The 21,704-nt window shown below is 42.3% G+C and overlaps 1 protein-coding gene across 1 annotated transcript in view; it reads right to left on the bottom strand.

The window, feature by feature from the left end:
- Positions 1–4,714: 4,714 nt before the first annotated feature.
- The window catches only part of LOC140915172 (inter-alpha-trypsin inhibitor heavy chain H4-like), a 41,105-nt gene continuing 24,115 nt past the window's right edge, over positions 4,715–21,704 (bottom strand). Inside the window, exons 16-17 of the mRNA XM_073354750.1 lie at positions 9,120–9,222; positions 4,715–4,790 (exon numbers count right to left, since the gene is read on the bottom strand). Coding sequence (XP_073210851.1) covers positions 4,715–4,790; positions 9,120–9,222 — 179 coding nt within the window. The remainder of the gene's footprint in view (positions 4,791–9,119; positions 9,223–21,704) is intronic.

Here is a 21,704-nt window from a genome sequence, read left to right as displayed (position 1 = left end):
GCATGGGTCAGAGGAAAAGTAGACCCTCTTTGTGTATACAGTTATTTTTAAAAACATGTTAAAAAAAACTATTTTATTGCAAAGATTATACAGGTTTACAGTTAATGTCCACAAACAGATGTGTAGGCTTATCCCACTCAGACTTGATAACATTAGAGTAGCATGTAAACTTAATTATAGCATATCTGCAATTCCAAAAGTTAATATTTAATTTTTGGCCAGAACATTGACTTGGCAGTGCCACTATAATTAAGGTTACATCACCACTTCTATTTAAAGGTCAACTTTCTAAATCCTCTAAAAGCAACATGCTCAGTTGGAGTCCTTTGAAGTTTGGTGTTCCTCAGGAGGGTGCAGGGTCGGGTTAGTGACCCAAATTTGGGGTCATTTGAGCTATGGTTTGTGGAGCTATAAGCACTGGAAAAAATAGCCATTTTTCAAAGAGTTTCTAGGTTTATTTTATTTTATTTTGCACAGAGTTAGAGATCAAATTGTTGATGTGATGCAGGTCAAAACAGTCTAAGTCTGTCAAGTTTCATCTAAGGTAATGGATAGCAATCACTAAATCTTTGGGAGAGACAAATAGAGAACAGCATGCATGCGCCAATAAAAAAAAAAAAGAAAATGGCCTTTATTAGTGTTAGATGGAATCCTGTGGGGGAGAGTGCATGGGTGTAAAAGGAGGTGAAAAGAGTACATTTAAGCAACTGGGGTTGGCAGTGTACAGGTGTTTGTGTTAACAGGGTGTATTGGGGCATTGCTTAAAGAGAACAGAGTTAAGGATGCATAGGCAACGTTAATGTAGTTTTTTGCCATTGAATTTCCACTCATTTTATTAATGGCTAAGAGTCAAATTTTAATCAGATCAGCTATAAAGGCTGATAAAAGATAAACGGAATGCAGGTGAAAATCACACTAAACCATATACTAGTCTAAAGTAGGTCAAGGGTAAATTTCCCTTCTCTAGTTAGATTGAAGGAGAAGAGGTAACTTTTAGGAACATGTAGGGAGGAAGAAGGGGGTCTGTCACACAACCCAAAGTTTCTGCCTCTAACAACTCTGGCCAGTGAAAAAAATAGAAGTACCAGCACAGATGAACAACCCCACCCCTCTCTTCCATTCTTCTGCCTGTCACCCTTTGTGTTAAAACTTGCACTCTGTAAATCAGGCATGACAACTACAGTGAACCAATGCAGTTACACCACTGTAAAACCAGGACAGAGCAGAATCAGGTTCCCCCATAGCTAAACTATGATCCCTTGTGGCTATGTGGGGCGGGGCTACTGGCAGCCTAACCTGAAGGAAGGAAGAAGCTACCGCAGCAGCATTCTCTCCCTCCTGCAGGGAGTGCTGCATGGACACTGCATAGAGCTGCCCGCGATATCGGTTATCTCCCCCACCCCAAACCCACTTACATCACCCACTAATGGCAGCAGGAAGAGAGCAAGTGTGGGAGAAAGGGAACAGAGAAAGAGAGGGTTGTGTGTTGTTGAGTGTCAGGGGATGGTGAGTGAAGGGGGGAGAGGAAAAGTGAGGACAACTGCATGCAAGGTGAGGAGAGTGGGGAGCGGTGTTGCCAGGTGAGGTGTGTGGGGGAGGGGACACGGGGGAGGGACAGCACATTAGGGCTTGAGAGGTGAAAGAGTTAGGGAGGAAGCAGGTGAGGGTGAGTGCATGCAAGGGCCTTTGGAGAGGGTAAGAGGTTATGCCTGGTGAAAGAGGCTTGCGGGGGGAGAAACCAGTGAGGGCATGCCAAGCAAAGAGGATGGGGGGAAGGGATGAGGGTACAGGCATGTGAGATGAGGGGATTGGGGAGAACTGGGCAATGGCATGGGCATGTGACAAGAGGGGAAACGTGGGCATGTGAGGTGAGAGGTCAGGGGAGGGAAAAACTTGGCCAGGGCAGAGGAGTGTGGTGAGGTAAGGGGGGCTGGAGAGGGGAGAACAGGGTGCGGGCATGGGAGATGAGGGAGTTGGCGGGAACAGGGCAAAGATGCAGGTGTGCAAGGTGAGGTGGGATAGGGACTCCACTGAGGGTGGGCACATGGCAGGTGAGAGGGGATCAGAACTGGGTTAGAAATAAGGTGCAAATTGTTAACAGTGAGGGTTATAAATAGTAAAAATAGTGGAAAGGTTTTTAAAGATTGAAATAGAAATCTGGGTCTGAGGGCACACATGGACTGTAATAAAAACTGAAGGAAAAAAAGATGAAAATCAAGTTATAGAAGAATAAAATGGAGGACAAGAAGAGAAATGGGAAAGAACGAAGTCAGCCGTGGAAACAAAAAAGATTATTTCATATTAAATTTGCTTGATTCAGAATTTTGATTCTACAAGTTAACAGTTATTAGGCTGAGGAAAAAACCTAACATTTTCTCTCAGGTGTTGGACTGGAAGGATTGATAGTGTCCAAATGCATCCACCCACTCAGCCTGAGCAATTATGGGGCACAAGGCAATGTGGGACCCAACCATATCTTCAGTTTCCTGTTTAATCTAGGCAAAATGCATGTCTCATCAGCTCATTGTGGCTGAGTTGTCAGGTGTGAGCATATCCTCAGCACCTCTCAGCTGTCTCTGACTAACCTGGAGCAGCATGATAACCCTTTCCCAGGAAAATGTTGTTATTACAGATTCATTCCCTGGTCTACGAGACGTAGGAAAGAACTATCTCTGCAGGGGACTGCTGAAGATGACTATGCCCACCTCACAAAGACCTTGGGGCAGAGAATTGTTGAGCAGTTTCCTCACAACTGCACTCAACTCTTACTCCACTACCAGCTGGTTCAGTGTGGTTTAAGAGGGAAATAGGAGATATCAGAGCAGAGAGAGAGCACGCAGATGTATCAGTGCCTGGAGACAAGAGAAGGGTGGGACTTATTTTAATTTTCTTTTCTGCATCAAACAAAATTTTCTCTTTTCTTTGCTGCCTCTCCCCCCAGGTCCCCATTTTCTTATTATATATTTACACCTATGGATATTGGTGTTTCTTGCTGTCAACAGGCAATTAAAGTGGAAGAGTGTCTGTGTTTTGCTAGGTGCCCCATATATGAGTGGGAGCAGTGGATTTGCAATAAGTCAATTGATAATATTTCCAGTATGAACTAGTATCAATGTTACATAATGCACTGAGGTTAATTCCAATATTTCCCATTCTTTATATTTTTAGAATACTTACAGTATGATAAATTGTGGGTGTTGTGTTCAGCAGTTTGGTGGTCTGTTCTGACAAACTGCATGCTGTTGGATATGTAATGGTCAATTTTGTGCATATTATCATGATTGCACAAGCAATTCAGGTAATGGAACTCAATCACTGTGTGTGTACGCTTCTTAAAAAATTGCACCTAAAATTATATCTGTTTACAAAATTATTTGTATCAATGTTTTTGTCTAGAAATTGTCTCTCTCTTTTTATAAATGATTTTAAAATAATGATGTGTGAAATCTAGCTATAAATTGACTATATTTTGTACGTGATGGAAAGATTGCCTCCCACAAACTTTAAGAAAAATGCTGGCTCATGACGAAGTATTTTTGGGTTCAAGGGTCTGTACAGATTGAAATTCTAAAGACATGATGACTTTGAAATATCTCTGCAAAAATAGTTAGAAGATCTAGGGTAAAATATTCAAAAGTTTCTAAGTGACTTAAGGAGCCTATGTCTCATTTTCAAAAGCGACTTAGGTATTTAGTCCTAATGGAAATAGGCCTTAGACTCAAGTAACTAGACACTTTTGAAAATTTTACCCTTACAAATTATGCCTTATTTTAACATGTCCAATAGTTGTGAAACATTTTCCAGTAGTTGTGAAACATCATATCAAACTTTGCCAGCAAATATCCATGCTAGATTGCAAGCCAGAAAAATGATCCTTTTTTGTTTCTGAAAGTTAGAAGGGTGGAGGAATTTGAAATTAGGTTTAAAATGTGGCTAAATAAAACAATTTACAACCTTAATTATTAATCCAGCCTCTACTATAGATTCATAAGAGATAACCTGTCATCATTCATGTTATTGTTGCAAATATCACAATTTTTGAACATTATGTTTAAAAAACTAACTTACAAACAGAGGAAATTCAGCAAAGCTTTGTATTTCTTCCACAATTCAATCAGTATGAGAGAACTGCTAAAGGAAATACTACCCCTATACTTAGTTCATATGCCAGGAAGCACTTAGCAATGAGACAACAGTATGAATTATAAGCAAAAATAAAAGCATGAACGTACATTTTAGAAAACTATTATTAGTGTATTCCTTGTATTGCAACTCTAGTACAGCACTATCATCCCTTTTCAGTGTTACTGAACCCTTGTTTTCAAACACATTTGATTTGCTAGTGTAACTGTTCATCATTACTCCCAAATATGAAACTGTTCATCATAGAGCATGTCTTCTCTTGTCCAGTGTCGCACTGTTTTATTCTTTACTTGAAGTTCACCTCCAGTTTCATTTATGTACATTTTCAATATATCTTATAACCAAATATACTATAAGCCCTTTAAAAATTACATAAAAAGCAAACTCCAAGTTCCCAATTATTAAGTATAATAACAATATTTCAGAGGTAAAATTATTTTTGACATATGTATATATATATTAGCAAGTAAAGCTGAAAGAAAATCATAAGATTATTATGTATAGGTGAAATTAAGTTAGAAGTGTCTGAAACATCATCATTTTACTGTTTCCTTTCCCCAAGTGTTTTTCTTTAGGGATTTATACGTAATGACCAGCAGGAAATAGTACCAGTGGCTGACTCTAGCCTGTAATCTTTCTTGTATTGTCTGAAACAAAAAGAAAAACAACTCATGAAGAAAACATTCAAACTTTAGGCCACCATACTCCAATCAAATCTGGGTGTGTCATAACCATACAGCTAAGGGTAGCCTAGAATTCCTAATTACCTGTAAGGGGTTAAGAAGCTCAAATAACCTGGTTGGCACCTGACCAAAAGGACCAATGGGGAAAGAAGATACTTTCAAATCTGGGGTGGGGGGAGGCTTTGTTTGTGTGTTTGCTTGGGAAGCAGAGAAGTACCAGGTTAGAAAACTCCTTCTCCTATAAACCATCCTAGAGTGAGTCTCAATATTAAAAAAAGAGTAAGTAAATAAGGCAAGGCGCGTTAGATTACCTTTTGTTTTCAACTTGTGAATTTTCCCTATGCTAAGAGGGAGGTTTATCCCTGTTTTCTGTAACTTTAAAGTTTTGCCTAGTGGGGAATCCTCCTTGTTTTGAATCTGATTACCCTGTAAAGTTACCCTCCATCCTGGTTTTACAGAGGTGCTTCTTTTACTTTTTTTTTTCTTTATAATAAAGTTCTGTTTTGTAAGAATCTGGTTTACCTGTTTGGTTGGTATATTATTCTCAAGCCTTCCCAGGAAGGGGGTGTAGGGTTTGGGGGGATATTTTGGGGGAATAGGAATTCCAAGTGGTCCTTTCCCTGATTCTTTGTCTAAATCACTTGGTGCTGGCAGCGTACCGTCCAAGGACAAAGGTTTTGTGCCTTGGGGAAGTTTTTAACCTAAGCTGGTAGAAATAAACTTAGGGGGCTTTCATGCGGGTCCCCATATCTGTACCCTAGATTTCAGAGTGGGAGGGAACCCTAAGAGGGTAGGCTGACCCTTATGCCTGCAGAGACTGCCTTTGCAGTCACTGGGGCTGTGTACAGGTACAAGAGGTTCACCCACACCAACCTGATGATAGTACTGAGACCTTATTTTGGATAAAAGAAAAGGAGTACTTGTGGCACCTTAGAGACTAACCAATTTATTAGAGCATAAGCTTTCGTGAGCTACAGCTCACTTCATCAGATGCATATCGTGGAAACTGCAGCAGACTTTATATATACACAGAGAATATGAACCAATACCTCCTCCCACCCCACTGTCCTGCTGGTAATAGCTTATCTAAAGTGATCATCAGGTGGGCCATTTCCAGCACAAATCCAGGTTTTCTCATCCTCCACCCCCCCACACAAATTCACTCTCCTGCTGGTGATAGCCCATCCAAAGTGACAACTCTTTACACAATGTGCATGACAATCAAGTTGGGCTATTTCCTGCACAAATCCAGGTTTTCTCACATCCCCCCCACCCCCATATACACACAAACTCACTCTCCTGCAGGTAATAGCTCATCCAAACTGACCACTCTTCAAGTTTAAATCCAAGTTAAACCAGAACATCTGGGGGGGGGGGGTAGGAAAAAACAAGAGGAAACAGGCTACCTTGCATAATGACTTAGCCACTCCAAGTCTCTATTTAAGCCTAAATTAATAGTATCCAATTTGCAAATGAATTCCAATTCAGCAGTTTCTCGCTGGAGTCTCGATTTGAAGTTTTTTTGTTTTAAGTTAGCGACCTTCATGTCTGTGATTGCGTGACCAGAGAGATTGAAGTGTTCTCCGACTGGTTTATGAATGTTATAATTCTTGACATCTGATTTGTGTCCATTTATTCTTTTACGTAGAGACTGTCCAGTTTGACCAATGTACACGGCAGAGGGGCATTGCTGGCACATGATGGCATATATCACATTGGTGGATGTGCAGGTGAACGAGCCTCTGATAGTGTGGCTGATGTTATTAGGCCCTGTGATGGTGTCCCCTGAATTGATATGTGGGCACAATTGGCAACGGGCTTTGTTGCAAGGATAAGTTCCTGGGTTAGTGGTTCTGTTGTGTGGTATGTGGTTGTTGGTGAGTATTTGCTTCAGGTTGCGGGGCTGTCTGTAGGCAAGGACTGGCCTGTCTCCCAAGATTTGTGAGAGTGTTGGGTCATCCTTCAGGATAGGTTGTAGATCCTTAATAATGCGTTGGAGGGGTTTTAGTTGGGTGCTGAAGGTGACGGCTAGTGGCGTTCTGTTATTTTCTTTGTTAGGCCTGTCCTGTAGTAGGTAACTTCTGGGAACTCTTCTGGCTCTATCAATCTGTTTCTTTACTTCTGCAGGTGGGTATTGTAGTTGTAAGAAAGCTTGACAGAGATCTTGTAGGTGTTTGTCTCTGTCTGAGGGGTTGGAGCAAATGCGGTTGTATCGCAGAGCTTGGCTGTAGATGATGGATCATGTGGTGTGGTCAGGGTGAAAGCTGGAGGCATGCAGGTAGGAATAGCGGTCAGTAGGTTTTCGGTATAGGGTGGTGTTTATGTGACCATTGTTTATTAGCACTGTAGTGTCCAGGAAGTGGATCTCTTGTGTGGACTGGACCAGGCTGAGGTTGGTGGTGGGATGGAAATTGTTGAAATCATGGTGGAATTCCTCAAGGGCTTCTTTTCCATGGGTCCAGATGATGAAGATGTCATCAATATAGCGCAAGTAGAGTAGGGGCTTTAGGGGACGAGAGCTGAGGAAGCGTTGTTCTAAATCAGCCATAAAAATGTTGGCATACTGTGGGGCCATGCGGGTACCCATAGCAGTGCCGCTGATCTGAAGGTATACATTGTCCCCAAATGTGAAGTAGTTATGGGTAAGGACAAAGTCACAAAGTTCAGCCACCAGGTTAGCTGTGACATTATCGGGGATAGTGTTCTTGACGGCTTGTAGTCCATCTTTGTGTGGAATGTTGGTGTAGAGGGCTTCTACATCCATAGTGGCCAGGATGGTGTTATCAGGAAGATCACCGATGGATTGAAGTTTTCTCAGGAAGTCAGTGGTGTCTCGAAGGTAGCTGGGAGTGCTGGTAGCGTAGGGCCTGAGGAGGGAGTCTACATAGCCAGACAATCCTGCTGTCAGGGTGCCAATGCCTGAGATGATGGGGCGCCCAGGATTTCCAGGTTTATGGATCTTGGGTAGTAGATAGAATATCCCAGGTCGGGGTTCCAGGGGTGTGTCTGTGCGGATTTGATCTTGTGCTTTTTCAGGAAGTTTCTTGAGCAAATGCTGTAGTTGCTTTTGGTAACTCTCAGTGGGATCAGAGGGTAATGGCTTGTAGAAACTCGTGTTGGAGAGCTGCCGAGCAGCCTCTTGTTCATATTCCGACCTATTCATGATGACAACAGCACCTCCTTTGTCAGCCTTTTTGATTATGATGTCAGAATTGTTTCTGAGGCTGTGGATGGCATTGCGTTCCGCATGGCTGAGGTTATGGGGCAAGTGATGCTGCTTTTCCACAATTTCAGCCCGTGCACGTCGGCGGAAGCACTCTATGTAGAAGTCCAGTCTGCTGTTTCGACCTTCAGGAAATAGCCCAACTTGATTGTCATGCACATTTTGTAAAGAGTTGTCACTTTGGATGGGCTATCACCAGCAGGAGAGTGAATTTGTGTGGGGGGGTGGAGGGTGAGAAAACCTGGATTTGTGCTGGAAATGGCCCACCTGATGATCACTTTAGATAAGCTATTACCAGCAGGACAGTGGGGTGGGAGGAGGTATTGGTTCATATTCTCTGTGTATATATAAAGTCTGCTGCAGTTTCCACGATATGCATCTGATGAAGTGAGCTGTAGCTCACGAAAGCTTATGCTCTAATAAATTGGTTAGTCTCTAAGGTGCCACAAGTACTCCTTTTCTTTTTGCGAATACAGACTAACACGGCTGTTACTCTGAAACCTGTCCTTATTTTGGATAGCATCTTTCATAAAAATGGTATCTCAAAATGCTTGAAAGTTTGTATAAAATAAGCAGACCAATTTTGAACTGGATTCCTGAAGCAAGTAGAATGCCAGTGATGAAATGAGGATGGGAGGAGAAATGTAGGGGTTTTTAAAATGCATTTTTTCACTACCAAAACTAATAAAAAATGCACCTATTTAATGCTCTGAGCCATATGCCCATTCATTACACATCTACAAATAACCAATATCCAACAAGTTGAAATGTCTCCCAAACTAGGAAAACTAATGAGGCTTGCGAGATCAACAAATTCAAGCTGTCGCAAACCGTTGGATGACTTACTCTACAATTCAGTTGACATTGTTTAAGACAACTATTACTGCAACCAAACACTTTTTAAATTGTTGAATTTGTTCTAATCTCCAGCATGTTTGCCACTGATACATAGTTTTAACCCACTAAATCTTTGAGGTGTCTCTTATTGAATATAGAATATTAAAACTAAGTAAATTGCATAAATAAAGCATATACTCCTCCCCCTCCCACACACCACTGGTCCATTTTACCTGGTAACTCTATGCTTTTGTCCATGAACACTGAGGACTCTTTCATCCTCTCTCTGACTTGCTCCAGGATTACTTTCCAGACGTGTATCAAAGTAAAACTGACCTTAGAAACACAGAAACAAAAATATTTCAAAATCACATTTATCAGAAAACTTTTAAAAATATATATTTTAGTTCATTTAATCAGAACAACTGGTATGGTTCCAGGGTAAGTAGTTGTCTGCCTGAGAAAATACTAGCTGCTCCGTGTAATTCAAGTTGTAGTAGTCCTACAAACCAACAATAAAAGGCATATGATGGAAGTTTTCTGAAAAGTCTAAGGCAGCTCCCTTGTTTCAGAAGTCATTCTCTTTGATCCTACATACTTATCTAGGATTCCTATGATCCCAGGATGAAATGCTGCAAACAGATTCACACATAAACCCTTACGCTCACACAGTATCCCATTGACTCCTCTTTATACATTTATTCGTCTCTAGCTTTGGGATATACCACATCTTCCTGTCTGAAAAAAGATTTTTGGACAATATATTTTAAGGAAAGGGGTTTTTTTCCTCCTTTTGAATTACACCAGGCTGAGATGTTTGCATGTTTTCTGTGGTGGAGAAGGGGAAAACACATGATGTACTCCTAATTTTATTTTGTGACTTCTATAATCAAGAGCCCGGAGATGCAATTTATTCGTTATTTTATATCAAAAGTACTTGCTGTACTTTTCTCACTGTAGATTCAGGAGATAGGCTTTTGCTGTTCAGAAAGTCTGGCTTTTCTGAAGTTGGCCACAAAAGTGTTATGTAAGCCCATCCCTGAATGTACCATTTCTTAAAGGAAATATAGCACTATAGCGTGGTCTGAGGACAACACTGTTCCAGAAGGCTCCAGAACATCATGGAGCTGAGTCTGGATTGCTTTGTTACAGAAGCATGATATTGGGTGATTAAATTAGATTACTGGACCAAATCTAGAGCTCCTTCCTCAGGTAAACTCCCCTTGACTTCAGCTAACTCATGTTAATTATTCATTGATTTTAATGAGACTTGCCAAAGCACAAACCTAGCAAGATCTGAGTAAGGAGCTCAAGAGTTTGCTCAAGGAAATCAAAGTTAAGGACTCAGACATATCTAACTGATAGACAAATTTCTGGATGGAATTGACAATTAATCAGAAAATGTGTAAGTACATGTAAAAGTATAAATAAATTTTCCGCTTGCCTGTGGAAAAGTTTGCTTTTCACCATCTGAATATCTACCAGATAAATATACATTTTTGAACACCAGACATCTGGGCACAAGGACTCTAATAACCCCTCATGGGTGCTACCCAAGCACTGAAAGAAGGCTGGAGCACTATATAAACTATTTAGAGATGGCAGATCACTTGTGATGTCTCTTGGCTCCACCTGTACTTAAACCACCAATTAAAAATATAGTATTAGACTGTGTAGTAACTCCGGTGCAAAGTGTCAGATTTTCTAATGCTAAGAGCTAAAATATTTTGCATTTGTGCTCAGCAATGAGAAACATTAACACCTGGTAAAGAAAAACACCATTCTGATGCAGTAGGATTTCACATTTCAGCACTGCTGAATTATTTGTACATGCCATTATTATTATTTGTAGGCTATTTATAGGTTTTTCTGTGGTGCTCATCACGCTGCAGAAAAGGACCTAGGGGTTACAGTGGACGAGAAGCTGGATATAAGTCAACAGTGTGCCCTTGTTGCCAAGAAGGCCAATGGCATTTTGGGATGTATAAGTAGGGGCACTGCCAGCAGATCGAGGGACGTGATCGTTTCCCTCTATTCGACACTGGTGAGGCCTCATCTGGAGTACTGTGTCCAGTTTTGGGCCCCACACTACAAGAAGGATGTGGAAAAAATTGGAAAGAGTCCAGCGGAGGGCAACAAAAATGATTAGGGGACTGAAACACATGACTTATGAGGAGAGGCTGAGGGAACTGGGATTGTTTAGTCTACGGAAGAGAAGAATGAGGGTGGATTTGATAGCTGCTTTCAACTACCTGAAAGGGGGTTCCAAAGAGGATGGATCTAGACTGTTCTCAGTGGTAGCTGATGACAGAACAAGGAGTAATGGTCTGAAGTTGCAGTGGGGGAGGTTTAGGTTGGATATTAGGAAAAACTTTTTCACTAGGAGGGTGGTGAAACACTGGAATGCGTTACCTAGGGAGGTGGTAGAATCTCCTTCCTTAGAAGTTTTTAAGGTCAGGCTTGACAAAGCCCTGGCTGGGATGATTTAATTGGGGATTGGTCCTGATTTGAGCAGGGGGTTGGTCTAGATGACCTCCTGAGGTCCCTTCCAACCCTGATATTCTATGATTCTATGATTCTAACTGAGCACCTCCTCTAGATCACTGTGACATAGAGATGTATTATTATCCCCATTTTACTAGTCGGGGACTATGGCACAAAAGTCTAAATATTTTCTGTGGGAAATCAATAAAATTATTCCTGGAATAAAGTACAGATCAACATCAGTAAGAACAGCAGAATTTAGCCCAGAGAAATGTAATGACTTGACCAGATCTGTGGCTGAATTGGCAACAGAACTCAGATCTCCTGAGTTCCATTTCAGTAATTTAACTGCAACACCATCCTTCCTTTCCTAGGCCATACTACACTACTTGGATGATACATACCAAGAAGTCCGCTGGCTTTGTCAGAAAAATGGTCAGTGTCCATGAAATATAATCCAAGGAAACGATTTGGAGACTTTACAAAAGCAATTTTTATTGTGACGTTGTCAGATGCTGACATTGTAAGGCTTCTTTCCTTTTCAACTGCAATCTTCAGCCTAGGAAAAAAAGCAATCCTGTTTTTCCTCAGAAAAATGTTAAGATAGTGCTATAGCACTTGAGTATTTGGTGGTGGTATTATTATTTGCTTTGCTGTTGTGTCTAGGAGGCCTAGTCATGGACCAGGACCTGATTTATTGTATATATGCTGCTGCCCTTTGTAATCAGGTTTCTTTATGCACTAAACTTGAACTGAGGTCACAATTTCTATACAGCAAAATGTACAGTAATTTGCCTCCTCCCCCACATGCCCTAAAATACACATCAGCTAATAAGGTTTACAGAAAAAATTTTAAATTAGCAGGATTTTTTGCTAGTGAAAATGCCTTTTTGCCTAGGGCAAAATACTGCTTGGAGAAGAGGGAAAAGAATGTGCCTTTTCATGATTTTTAATAATGGAAAAAAGTACAACATACAAAATATTGTAATTAGCACTAATGATGGATGAAAATTTAGAGGTTCAGATACTTGTCAAAACTCTCTTGGGTATTTTACAAGAATAGTCTCCCATACGATATTCAGGACCTGACTTTCTTGTTGTAGTTTATTACTTCTGATTCTTACCCTACATGGATTTGGAAAATATAGATGTCCATCATTATTATTATTTTCTTTTTAAAAAGCCACATGAACTCAAGAAGCTTATATCAGATCTTAAGAGAGGTGAGCCTGAATCAAACAGCCATAATCTGAAGGCACACAAAGTTGAGCGGATTTAAATCCAGATTTTCACTTATAGCTGGCCCCTTGCTATAATGATCCAAACGAAACTCCTAAATCCCAATACCTCTAAGGGTTATAAAAATTCAGATCATGGTCTAAATATTGAGAAACCAAGCACTTCATTAAAGGGTCCATCCTCTGTGTGTGACATAAATCCAGCACACTTGCTGGCCTTGTCTAGACTACAAGGAAATTTTGAGCAGCTCACTTTGCAACTTTTGTTCTTGTCCACAACTGGTCTTTGAAGTGTATATTAGTTAACCAAAGGAACCAAGAGAATTGGATATCTAGAGTCTCCTTTTGAATTCATATCTTTTGTGTGTTGGTAAGGTATTCTAACTAAATCAGTTAGCCAATCCAATAATAAAATTTAAAACACACTTCTCAAACAGCAGAAATGTAATAAAATTACAGATACTTATACAAAACTATCTGCGCCATTCACTCATACTGTCAGAGGCCCAAACATTAGTTACTGTTAAATTTTAAGAATAAGAAAATCTCAGCTTTTTTGAAAACAACTTATTTATGAAAATGCAATAGACTTTAATAACTGTACTTTTATATGTGATCTCTGATTGGGTGAAGCACACAGTACATTTGGTATCAACCAATAAGACTGTAATAATACAATAAACACAGAGTGAAAGCAACTGGTTGACTTTGCTGCACCAAAATCCATTAGATGAAAAAATAAAATTGACAGCAATCTTTCAGCAAATTAGGAACAAAGGCTTTTCAAATAAAACGTTGCTGGATCAAAGTCTCTTTCTGGGAAAATGAATGTTTTGACTCCTAAGTAGGAGCAGGCAGAAACTATTTATTACCCTATTAAATGTTTCATTCTATTGACATGAGGCTGGGTTTTAAAAACCCAATCTCTCCCTTTCTCACCTGCAATGTGTAGGTACAAATAATTTCAGGCCTCAGTTAGGTTAGTTAATTGCCTAACTACCAGATATCTGGACACAGTCAGGTAGATATCTAAGATACATAACTTGGGTCTGAGATTATTGGATTCCAGAAAATCGTGAAAGTACAAATGAGTTAGGTGAAAATCAGACTCACTCTCTCAAATAAAGGAAAACACATGATGACATTTCTTACCTTTGTATTGTAGAAGAGGCAGACTTTGCCCATGGGAGTTTGGTGGTATGACCACCATAGCTCAGCATAATGCCTTCCTTTGATACATGGAGTTGCACATGAGGATCCAGGTAGGTAATTTCAAACAGCACAAAGTGATTTCTATTTCTCCCAAGCTTACCAGTCACAGAGATTCCTGAAAGTCCCATTAATGTAGACTAGTCAAGGGACACAATATTAATAATAAGTAAAAAAACCAAAACAAAACAAAAAAGCTATTGTTACAGCTCTTTTGTGTGTTGTATTTAAGGGGCCAAAATTCAGCTCCTGAGCTGCATCCTGCTCCAATTTCCTATCTACATTTGCAGAATTTACTCTCCAGAAGCCCTCTATGGCCATAGTCGTGGAAAAGTCATTTGGGGCCAATGGTAATGGCCAGCATATATGCCCCCTGACCTGGGTGCTCAATGTCTTGCACAGATTACTCTTGACCTTAGCAGCAACAGGCTGTCTGGTCACTGGTGGCTTGAGGGAGCCATAGCCCAAGTGAGCACAAGCCCACATTCATTCGACTGATGGATTGTTAATGTGTGTGCATGTCTGCACTAGAAACATTAGATCCTGAATCTGTTAAGATACGCTGGTGTATAGTAAAGATTAGGGACATGCCGAAGTCCCAGAATTTGTATTCATAATCAGAAGCCTCAGCGGGTTGGCCGGAAGAGTAGCCTCCAAAGACACTAATCAAACCTACCCTTCTGGTGAAAATGTTTTGTTCATAAATGCCTGACCAGCAATAGTTACCTGTTTATATTATATGTAAGATTTGGTAATCTCACCTTTGTCAGGATCTGATATTAGGTTTATGGAAGTTTGCGGCTGTCCATCAGTATTTAAACAAATGACATCATTTTGTCTGGGCAGTTGCAAGAGGAAATGTGGATATTCGTTGACTAAAAACACGGAGAGAGAGAGAGAGAGAGAGAGAGAGCTCTTAATGTTAATAAAAAAAAATCCTAATGGCGCTGGTATTGCAAGTGTTAGTAGTATTGAGTCAATTGGTTGTACAAAGAATGCCCTTCTAGAATGTGGGCAATGGAATTCTAGTTAGGAGTGAGAAAATAATGGGTTGTGTAAATGAGTAGTTTTCTATCGTACTGAGGAGCTGGTATTGTAGAGGGATAGAATATTTATTTTGTATTTTTCATTTACTACATATGTGCATAATTAAACTTTAGGCAAAGTCCAAAGAATTACAAACACTTTATTGTAAAAATCAATATGCAACTAAATGTATAAGTTGGCTACATAGGGTTGCAAACTGTCTAACTGCACAAACCCAAACACCTTACCCCACCCCTGGCCCACTCCTTCCCCGAGGCCACGCCCTGCCCCTTCTCCAAAGCCCTGCCCCCACTCATTTCATCCCCCCTCCCTCTGTCACTCGCTCTCCCCAATTCACCAAGCTGGGGCAGGAGTTGGGGTGTGGGAGGGGGTGTGGCCTCTGGGCTGGGATATGGGGCCGAGGGGTTTGGATTGTGGAAGGGGGCTCTCGGATGACCCTGTGGCAGGGGTGCAAGAGGGAGTACAGGCAGTGATGAGCTGCGAAAATCTTAACAACCAGTTCCTGATAAAAAGTTCTGATTTAAGGGATGTGCCACAGTGTGTATTTTTTGTACCAATAGGGTTACCGTGCGGCCGTATTTTCCCGGGAGGAATTTTTAAAATTTAAACATTCCTCCCAGACAGCGATTTAAGAACCAAAAAGCCTGACCTGTCCGGGAAAATGTGGATGTCTGTTAACCCTACCTAAAGTTCTTTTTTAAAAAGATGGGCCTGAACTAGAAATGAGCTCCATTTCACATGTGTGGGTCCCCGCCACTCCCTGGGGGTGCGCTAGGGTGACCAGATGTCCCGATTTTATAGAGACAGTCCCGATTTTGGGGTCTTTTTCTTATATAGGCTCCTATTACCCCCCACCCCCTGTCCTGATTTTTCACACTTGCTGTCTGGTCACCCTAGGGTGTGCACATGTGTGGGTCCCAGCTGCTCCCTGCCCCCCTCATTGAAGCAGGTATGCAGGGTTACTGCCTTGGGACCAGTGGACGTGGGGCCAGCTGCAGACAGGGACATGGGGCAGGGCTAGCTGGTGGCGGGGGTGCAGGGTTGGCTGCAGGCAGGGCAGGGGGTGTGGAGCTGGCTGGAGACAGGAGGGTGTGGGGTGTGGCTGGAGGCAGGGCAGGGGGTGCATGTGGCAGGGTGGTGGGTGCGGGGCTGGTGTGGACAGGGCAGGGGGTGTGGGGCTGGCTGCAGGCAGGGCAGGGGGTGTGTGTGGCAGGGGCTGACTGCGGGCAGGGAGTGCGCGGCTGGCTGGAGACAGGGCAGGGGGTGCATGTGGCAGGGGCTGGCTGGAGACAGGGCAGGGGGTGCGGCAAGGGCTGGTTGCGGGCAGGGCAGCGGGTGTGGCTGTGGGCAGGGGGTGCGGGGCTGTCTGGAGACAGGGTAGGGGGTGCGACAGGGGCTGGCTGCAGGCAGGGCAGGGGGTGCGACAGGGGCTGGCTGGAGACAGGGCAGGGGGTGCGGGGCTGGTGTGGAGAGGGCAAGGGGTGCGGCAGGGGCTGGCTGTGGGCAGAGGGTGCGGGGGTGGCTGGAGACAGGGGCTGGCTGCGGGCAGGAGGTGCGGGGGCGGATGGAGACAGGGGCTGGTGCGGGCAGGGCAGGGGGTGGCTGGAGACGGGCTGGCTGCAGGCAGGGCAGGGGTGCGGCAGGGGCTGGTGTGGGCATGGCAGGGGGTGGCTGGAGACGGGCTGGCCGCAGGCAGGGCAGGGAGTGCGGCAAGGGCTGGTGCGGACAGGGCAGGGGGTGCGGCATGGGCTGGCTGCGGGCAGGGCAGGGGCTGGCTGCGGGCAGGGCAGGGGGTGCGGCAGGGGCTGGCTGCGGGCAGGGCAGGGGCTGGCTGCGGGCAGGGCAGGGGGTGCGGCAGGGGCTGGCTGCGGGCAGGGGCTGGCTGCAGGTAGGGGGTGGCTGGAGACGGGCTGGCTGCGGGCAGGGCAGGGGGTGGCTGGAGGCAGGGCAGGGGGTGGATGGAGACAGGGGCTGACTGCGGGCAGGGCGTGCGGGGGTGGCTGGAGGTAGGGCAGGGGCTGTCTGCGGGCAGGGTGGTGGGTGCTCATGGGGAGAGCGGCTTGGAGCAGCCCGAGCAGCAGGACGCAGCCCAGGCCCAGCAGAGCAGCCGGGGACCCACCAGGCAGCAGCGGGAGCCCCAGGCCAGGGGTCGGGGGAGCAGCAGCAGCACCAGGGCTCGTGCCCAGGGCCAGGCGGTGGCCCACATGGCTCCCACAGTGCAGCGCCCCCAGTGGCCGGAGGAGGAATTACATCACTTCTCGGCCAGAGCCCATCAAAGCCTCAGCGCCCCCAGCAGGGAAGCAGGTTAACAACTGGTTCTAAAACTGATTCAAAATTTAACAACCAGTTTGTGCGAACCAGTGCAAACCGGCTCCAGCTCACCACTGAGTACAGGCTCCAGGAGGGAGTTTGGGTGTGGGAGAGGGCTCTGGGCTGAGCTGGCTCCTGATGTACAGCAGCAAAAGTAAGACCAGAATCAGGCTACATATCATCATGCATATGCACAAACGATAGATTTAGCATTGTACATACAACCTTAACTTTGACATTTCCTGATTTTTGGGGGCTTATACATAACACTCTTTATCAACTCCTATGAGAGCTTGTTTCATTCCATGTGTGCCTTAGTAAATGGGTCTACTGAGGGGAGGGGAAATAAGTATTCTTCATTTCAGAAAAGACAAAGGACCTGGCTCTTCTTTTCACTTAAGTCAATGGCAAAACTTCTGTGACTGCAGAGGAAACAGCATCAAGCTTCAAAATGGTAAGCAGACACACTAAGTTTCAAGAATATTTAGTACAAACGGTGAAGAATAAAAAAGAAACATAAAATGATAAATTATTATCTGGTTTGAGCAGGGAGCTAAGAGTCAGGACTTCTTTGTCTCAGTTTAAACTATATGTAAAAAGGGAATAATACTACCTAACTCCATCCCAGGGATGTAGTGAAGATTAATTTACTTACTGTTTGTAAAGATCTTTAACATCTTCATGAGAAAAATGTATTATATTATTTATGCTGAATAAAAGCAAAATCAGCTTGTTTCCCTGATACAATCAAGGTGCCTATTCAATAGGTGCATTTCTCAGTGTTTTCGCCTGATGGAGTTTTGCTGATGTGCTAATTGTAGTGAACAACATGTAGCTTGTTTTGTCAACATTTAGAGTTTTAAAGCAATATTATGACATATATTACTTACTAAGAAGCTGTGGTGTTTGAACGGTCCTGAAAACTAAAATGTTTAAAATTTAGATAAACATTTCAATAAAAGATTTTTTTCATTTGAAATATTTAATAAGGGACAATATTGTACCAGAGAATTTTAAGCAGAACTCTCCACTGATTTCAAGTGAGTTCTGTTTAAAAATAAATGCCACAATGTGGCCCAAGGAAAAGCAACATATCACATTAGACTTTTGATGTTCAGGGCCAAAACCCTGTTAGAAAGGGCTTAGAAAAGCTGTATTTGTGCTAGTTCCATTTAGTGCTGGTGAATGGTCCTGGATTAACAGACCTGGAAATTTAAGTTCTCTATCCACAAAAGAGAAGGAACATGGACAGCAGCACAGCAATCTACCCCACTAAAGTGTATCTCTCAACCTGACCTGGACAGACCACTGTTTAGAGATGAGAAGGTAGTGCAGTGTTCATGCACGTTCCATTCTTTTAGTTTATACTGGGACCAAGACCAATATTTTCAGTTATTGCCAATTGTTATGGTGGGTTTTTTGTGATTTGGATTCCTCCTCACTAGGAACTAGACTGAGTAACCAGCAAATAAGTACACATAAAAACAGAACAGTTACCAGATGGTGGTAATTTTTGGTCACTGCCAAGTTGGGATAGATTAGTTCAATGACTAGAAATAAGAGATCGCCCACTGTTTTATCAATTCAGAGTCATCCACACCCCCCCAAAATTCACAGTTTAAATTAATTCTTATAACTTACTGTCCGGTGATTGTTCGGTCATGTCTAACAGTATAGCTCTTTGACCTAATATTTTGAAAGAAGAGACCAAAATTTAGAATATTTTTTTAAAATTGGAATTAGTATTATTAAGCAAATAGTTTTTCAATTTTCTGTTTATGGCATATTGCCCACATTTCCCTCCCTCTCCATCCTGTAGTTGTGGGTCTGACCTATATTATAGAGAGGATTTCTCAGGAAGAAGAGATGTATACTTTCCCCACTCCAGCCCATGGGGCAGCACTGGGTCTGCACCATGGCTGCAGCTGCAGCTCTTGCTCTTGCTCCCTCCCCACATGGGGAAATGGCTAGTGGATTCACTGACCATCCATGCAGCCCCTTTACAGTGGCCTTGAACCATGACCCCACTCCATGCACAGCAAAACTGCACCAGATCCACTGAGCTGTGGATCTGAGGACAAAATATGCCACTAAGAAAAGTTAGAAATTATCACTGAAAAACAAATAACCAGGTCCACTATGATTAAAGATCATGAACTGTAATTGTGTCCTCAAATAATCATCTATAAAACATGTCAGTGCAAAGTCATTGGGAAAGGATGATGTTGTGTGGGAATCCTGCTCCACATGTCTCCAGGGTAAAGAAGCAAAGTAACAACAAAACAAAGTAACTTACCAGTTTTCGGTACTCTTTGACTGTAATCTAAAACATGAGGATTTTAGAACAAGATTCAGTGACCACCCAATGCAAAATATTATGAATGAAGCAGTTTCTGAGAAAAATCTCTCCCATCCTTGCGTGTGTACATACTTTAATTGTAAAGTACCCTTTCCTCCAAACGTTCAGATGGCCCCCTGAATGCACTTCTGGCTTTGGGGGCCTGATCTTACAAAGCCTCCTGCATAGATCTGAATTCCCTGCACCCTAATAGGCCACAGTGAAAGTTGAGGGCATTCAGCCCCTTGCAGGATGCAGAACAATGATGCAATTTCTGGTTGTATGGAGCTAAATGCACTCTAGTTCCCACTCGTTTTCTGTATCAATGTCTTTTTCTGGCTTGAATTGCTGTGGCTGTGGGGTCACTCAGCTACTTCAGTGCCTCTGTGATTTAGAGCTACTTGAATGTCTTGCTGCTTACATAGTAGTAATTTCAGTTCTTGATTTTTAAATTACATTAAAAATGATGAACTTGAAGCTGTAAGTTCACTTACCCCTGGCTAGAGAAACACCAAAATATCCATCACTTCTTACTGGAGAGGAAAAGTTCAATAATGTAAAAGAATTCTGCATTCTTTCTCATCAGTTTTAGAACCAGAACTCAAGGTGGGTGTGGGATTTTTTTTTATTCCCAAATGAAAATCCTTGTGCATTATACAAGAGCAGGGTTAAGGCTGCTGTGGGAATTTAACTCTATATTTCTTAACGTATGTGATTAAACCCTAAAAGAAATCTTCCATTAATATAATTTTTGTATATAGCTTACATTTATTTTCTTTGGACAGCTAGCTGACTTGAGGAGCTAGGGCTGATCCAAAGAAATAGCAGTGTTCCAGTCATTGATAACACATTTTGGTCCCTAGTGTAACCCACTCGCAGGTTGGAAGGTTGAGAAGTTTGGTTTTGGTAACAATTCCATGGTTAAAGGTGCATTGTAATTATACACACAGTATATCGGTCTGTCTTTCTTATTTATTTTTTAGCTGGCTTGTGTGGATGCACCATTGCCCTCTGTTGTCTGGGATCACTACTACTTAACTTGTGCGGTAGGCCCTGTATAGCCATCACTTACATGAGAATCTCCAACAGCTGAAGTGGCAGGGAACCTGTGCTTTTGGGGCTGGAAGATCTGAATTCTGTCTCAGCTGCCATGCGTTCTGAATGACTCTGGCATGCAGCAGAGTGACAACAGTAAAGTCCTAAGTGTACATGGATTTACTTCTGATCCAAATATTCTCCTTTTACTGTTTAAATAGTTTTCAGAATGAAGGAGTTGCCATCCCAAATTAGTTCAGTAGACCATGTAGTCCAATATCTGTTCTCCAATTGTGATCAGCACCAGGTGCTTTAGAGGATGGCATGAAAGCTCCAGAGTAGGTAACTATGCACCAACATATATATGCATGGGGGAAGTTTTTCCTAACTCCAGACACCTAATGTCTATATGTCCCTTATGTATTTTTATCCTATCACATGTAGCTACTAGAGTTCTCCTTATCCATATAATGTCTAATTCTTTAAAAAAAAAATTTCAAAACTCTGGGTTTCAATTATACCTTGTGGCAACAATGCATAATTGATATGCCATGTACTGTCTTTTCAAGTTCCATGTACAACCAAATCCAGAGCTGTGGATGGGTCCTATGTATTTCCCCAGTTACATCTGTCAAAAATAGGTATCCAGAGTGATGTTATATCTCACTTTGTAGACAAGTCTGGTATTCATATAGCAGATGAAATCTATTCCCTGTGTGGGCTAAACTATGTCTAAAACCTTGAATTGTGTTTATTACTGGTGTTTATTTTCTTCATCTTACTAGTAAGGCTTTATTGATTTTATTTTCAGAGGTTTTAAATTTTAGTAATTTTTAAAAGTAGGAAAATTACTTTAAAATACTATTTTGTCCTAAAAATATATGCCTGTAGATCATATTCTATTAGTAAATTAGTATCAAATAAACATCCACAATCATCATCATAAACATGAGACTGAAATGTGCTTTAAGCCTGATGTTGATTTAAAACTTTATATGATTATTTTAAACAAACAGATAATTAAGAGGTGAGAATAATAATAGAATAAGGGTCCAGGCCTCCATCTGTCAGTAACTGGAGAAAGAGAATACCATGTCTGAATTACATTTCAAGCTAGCATCATGCTTCTTATTGGTATCATTTTAAAAACGAGATAT

This window comes from Lepidochelys kempii, chromosome 7, assembly GCF_965140265.1.
Source record: "Lepidochelys kempii isolate rLepKem1 chromosome 7, rLepKem1.hap2, whole genome shotgun sequence".
Classification (NCBI taxonomy): Eukaryota; Metazoa; Chordata; order Testudines; family Cheloniidae; genus Lepidochelys; species Lepidochelys kempii.
Note: the sequence above shows the minus strand (reverse complement) of the source record. Positions and strands in the feature narration are given on the sequence as shown.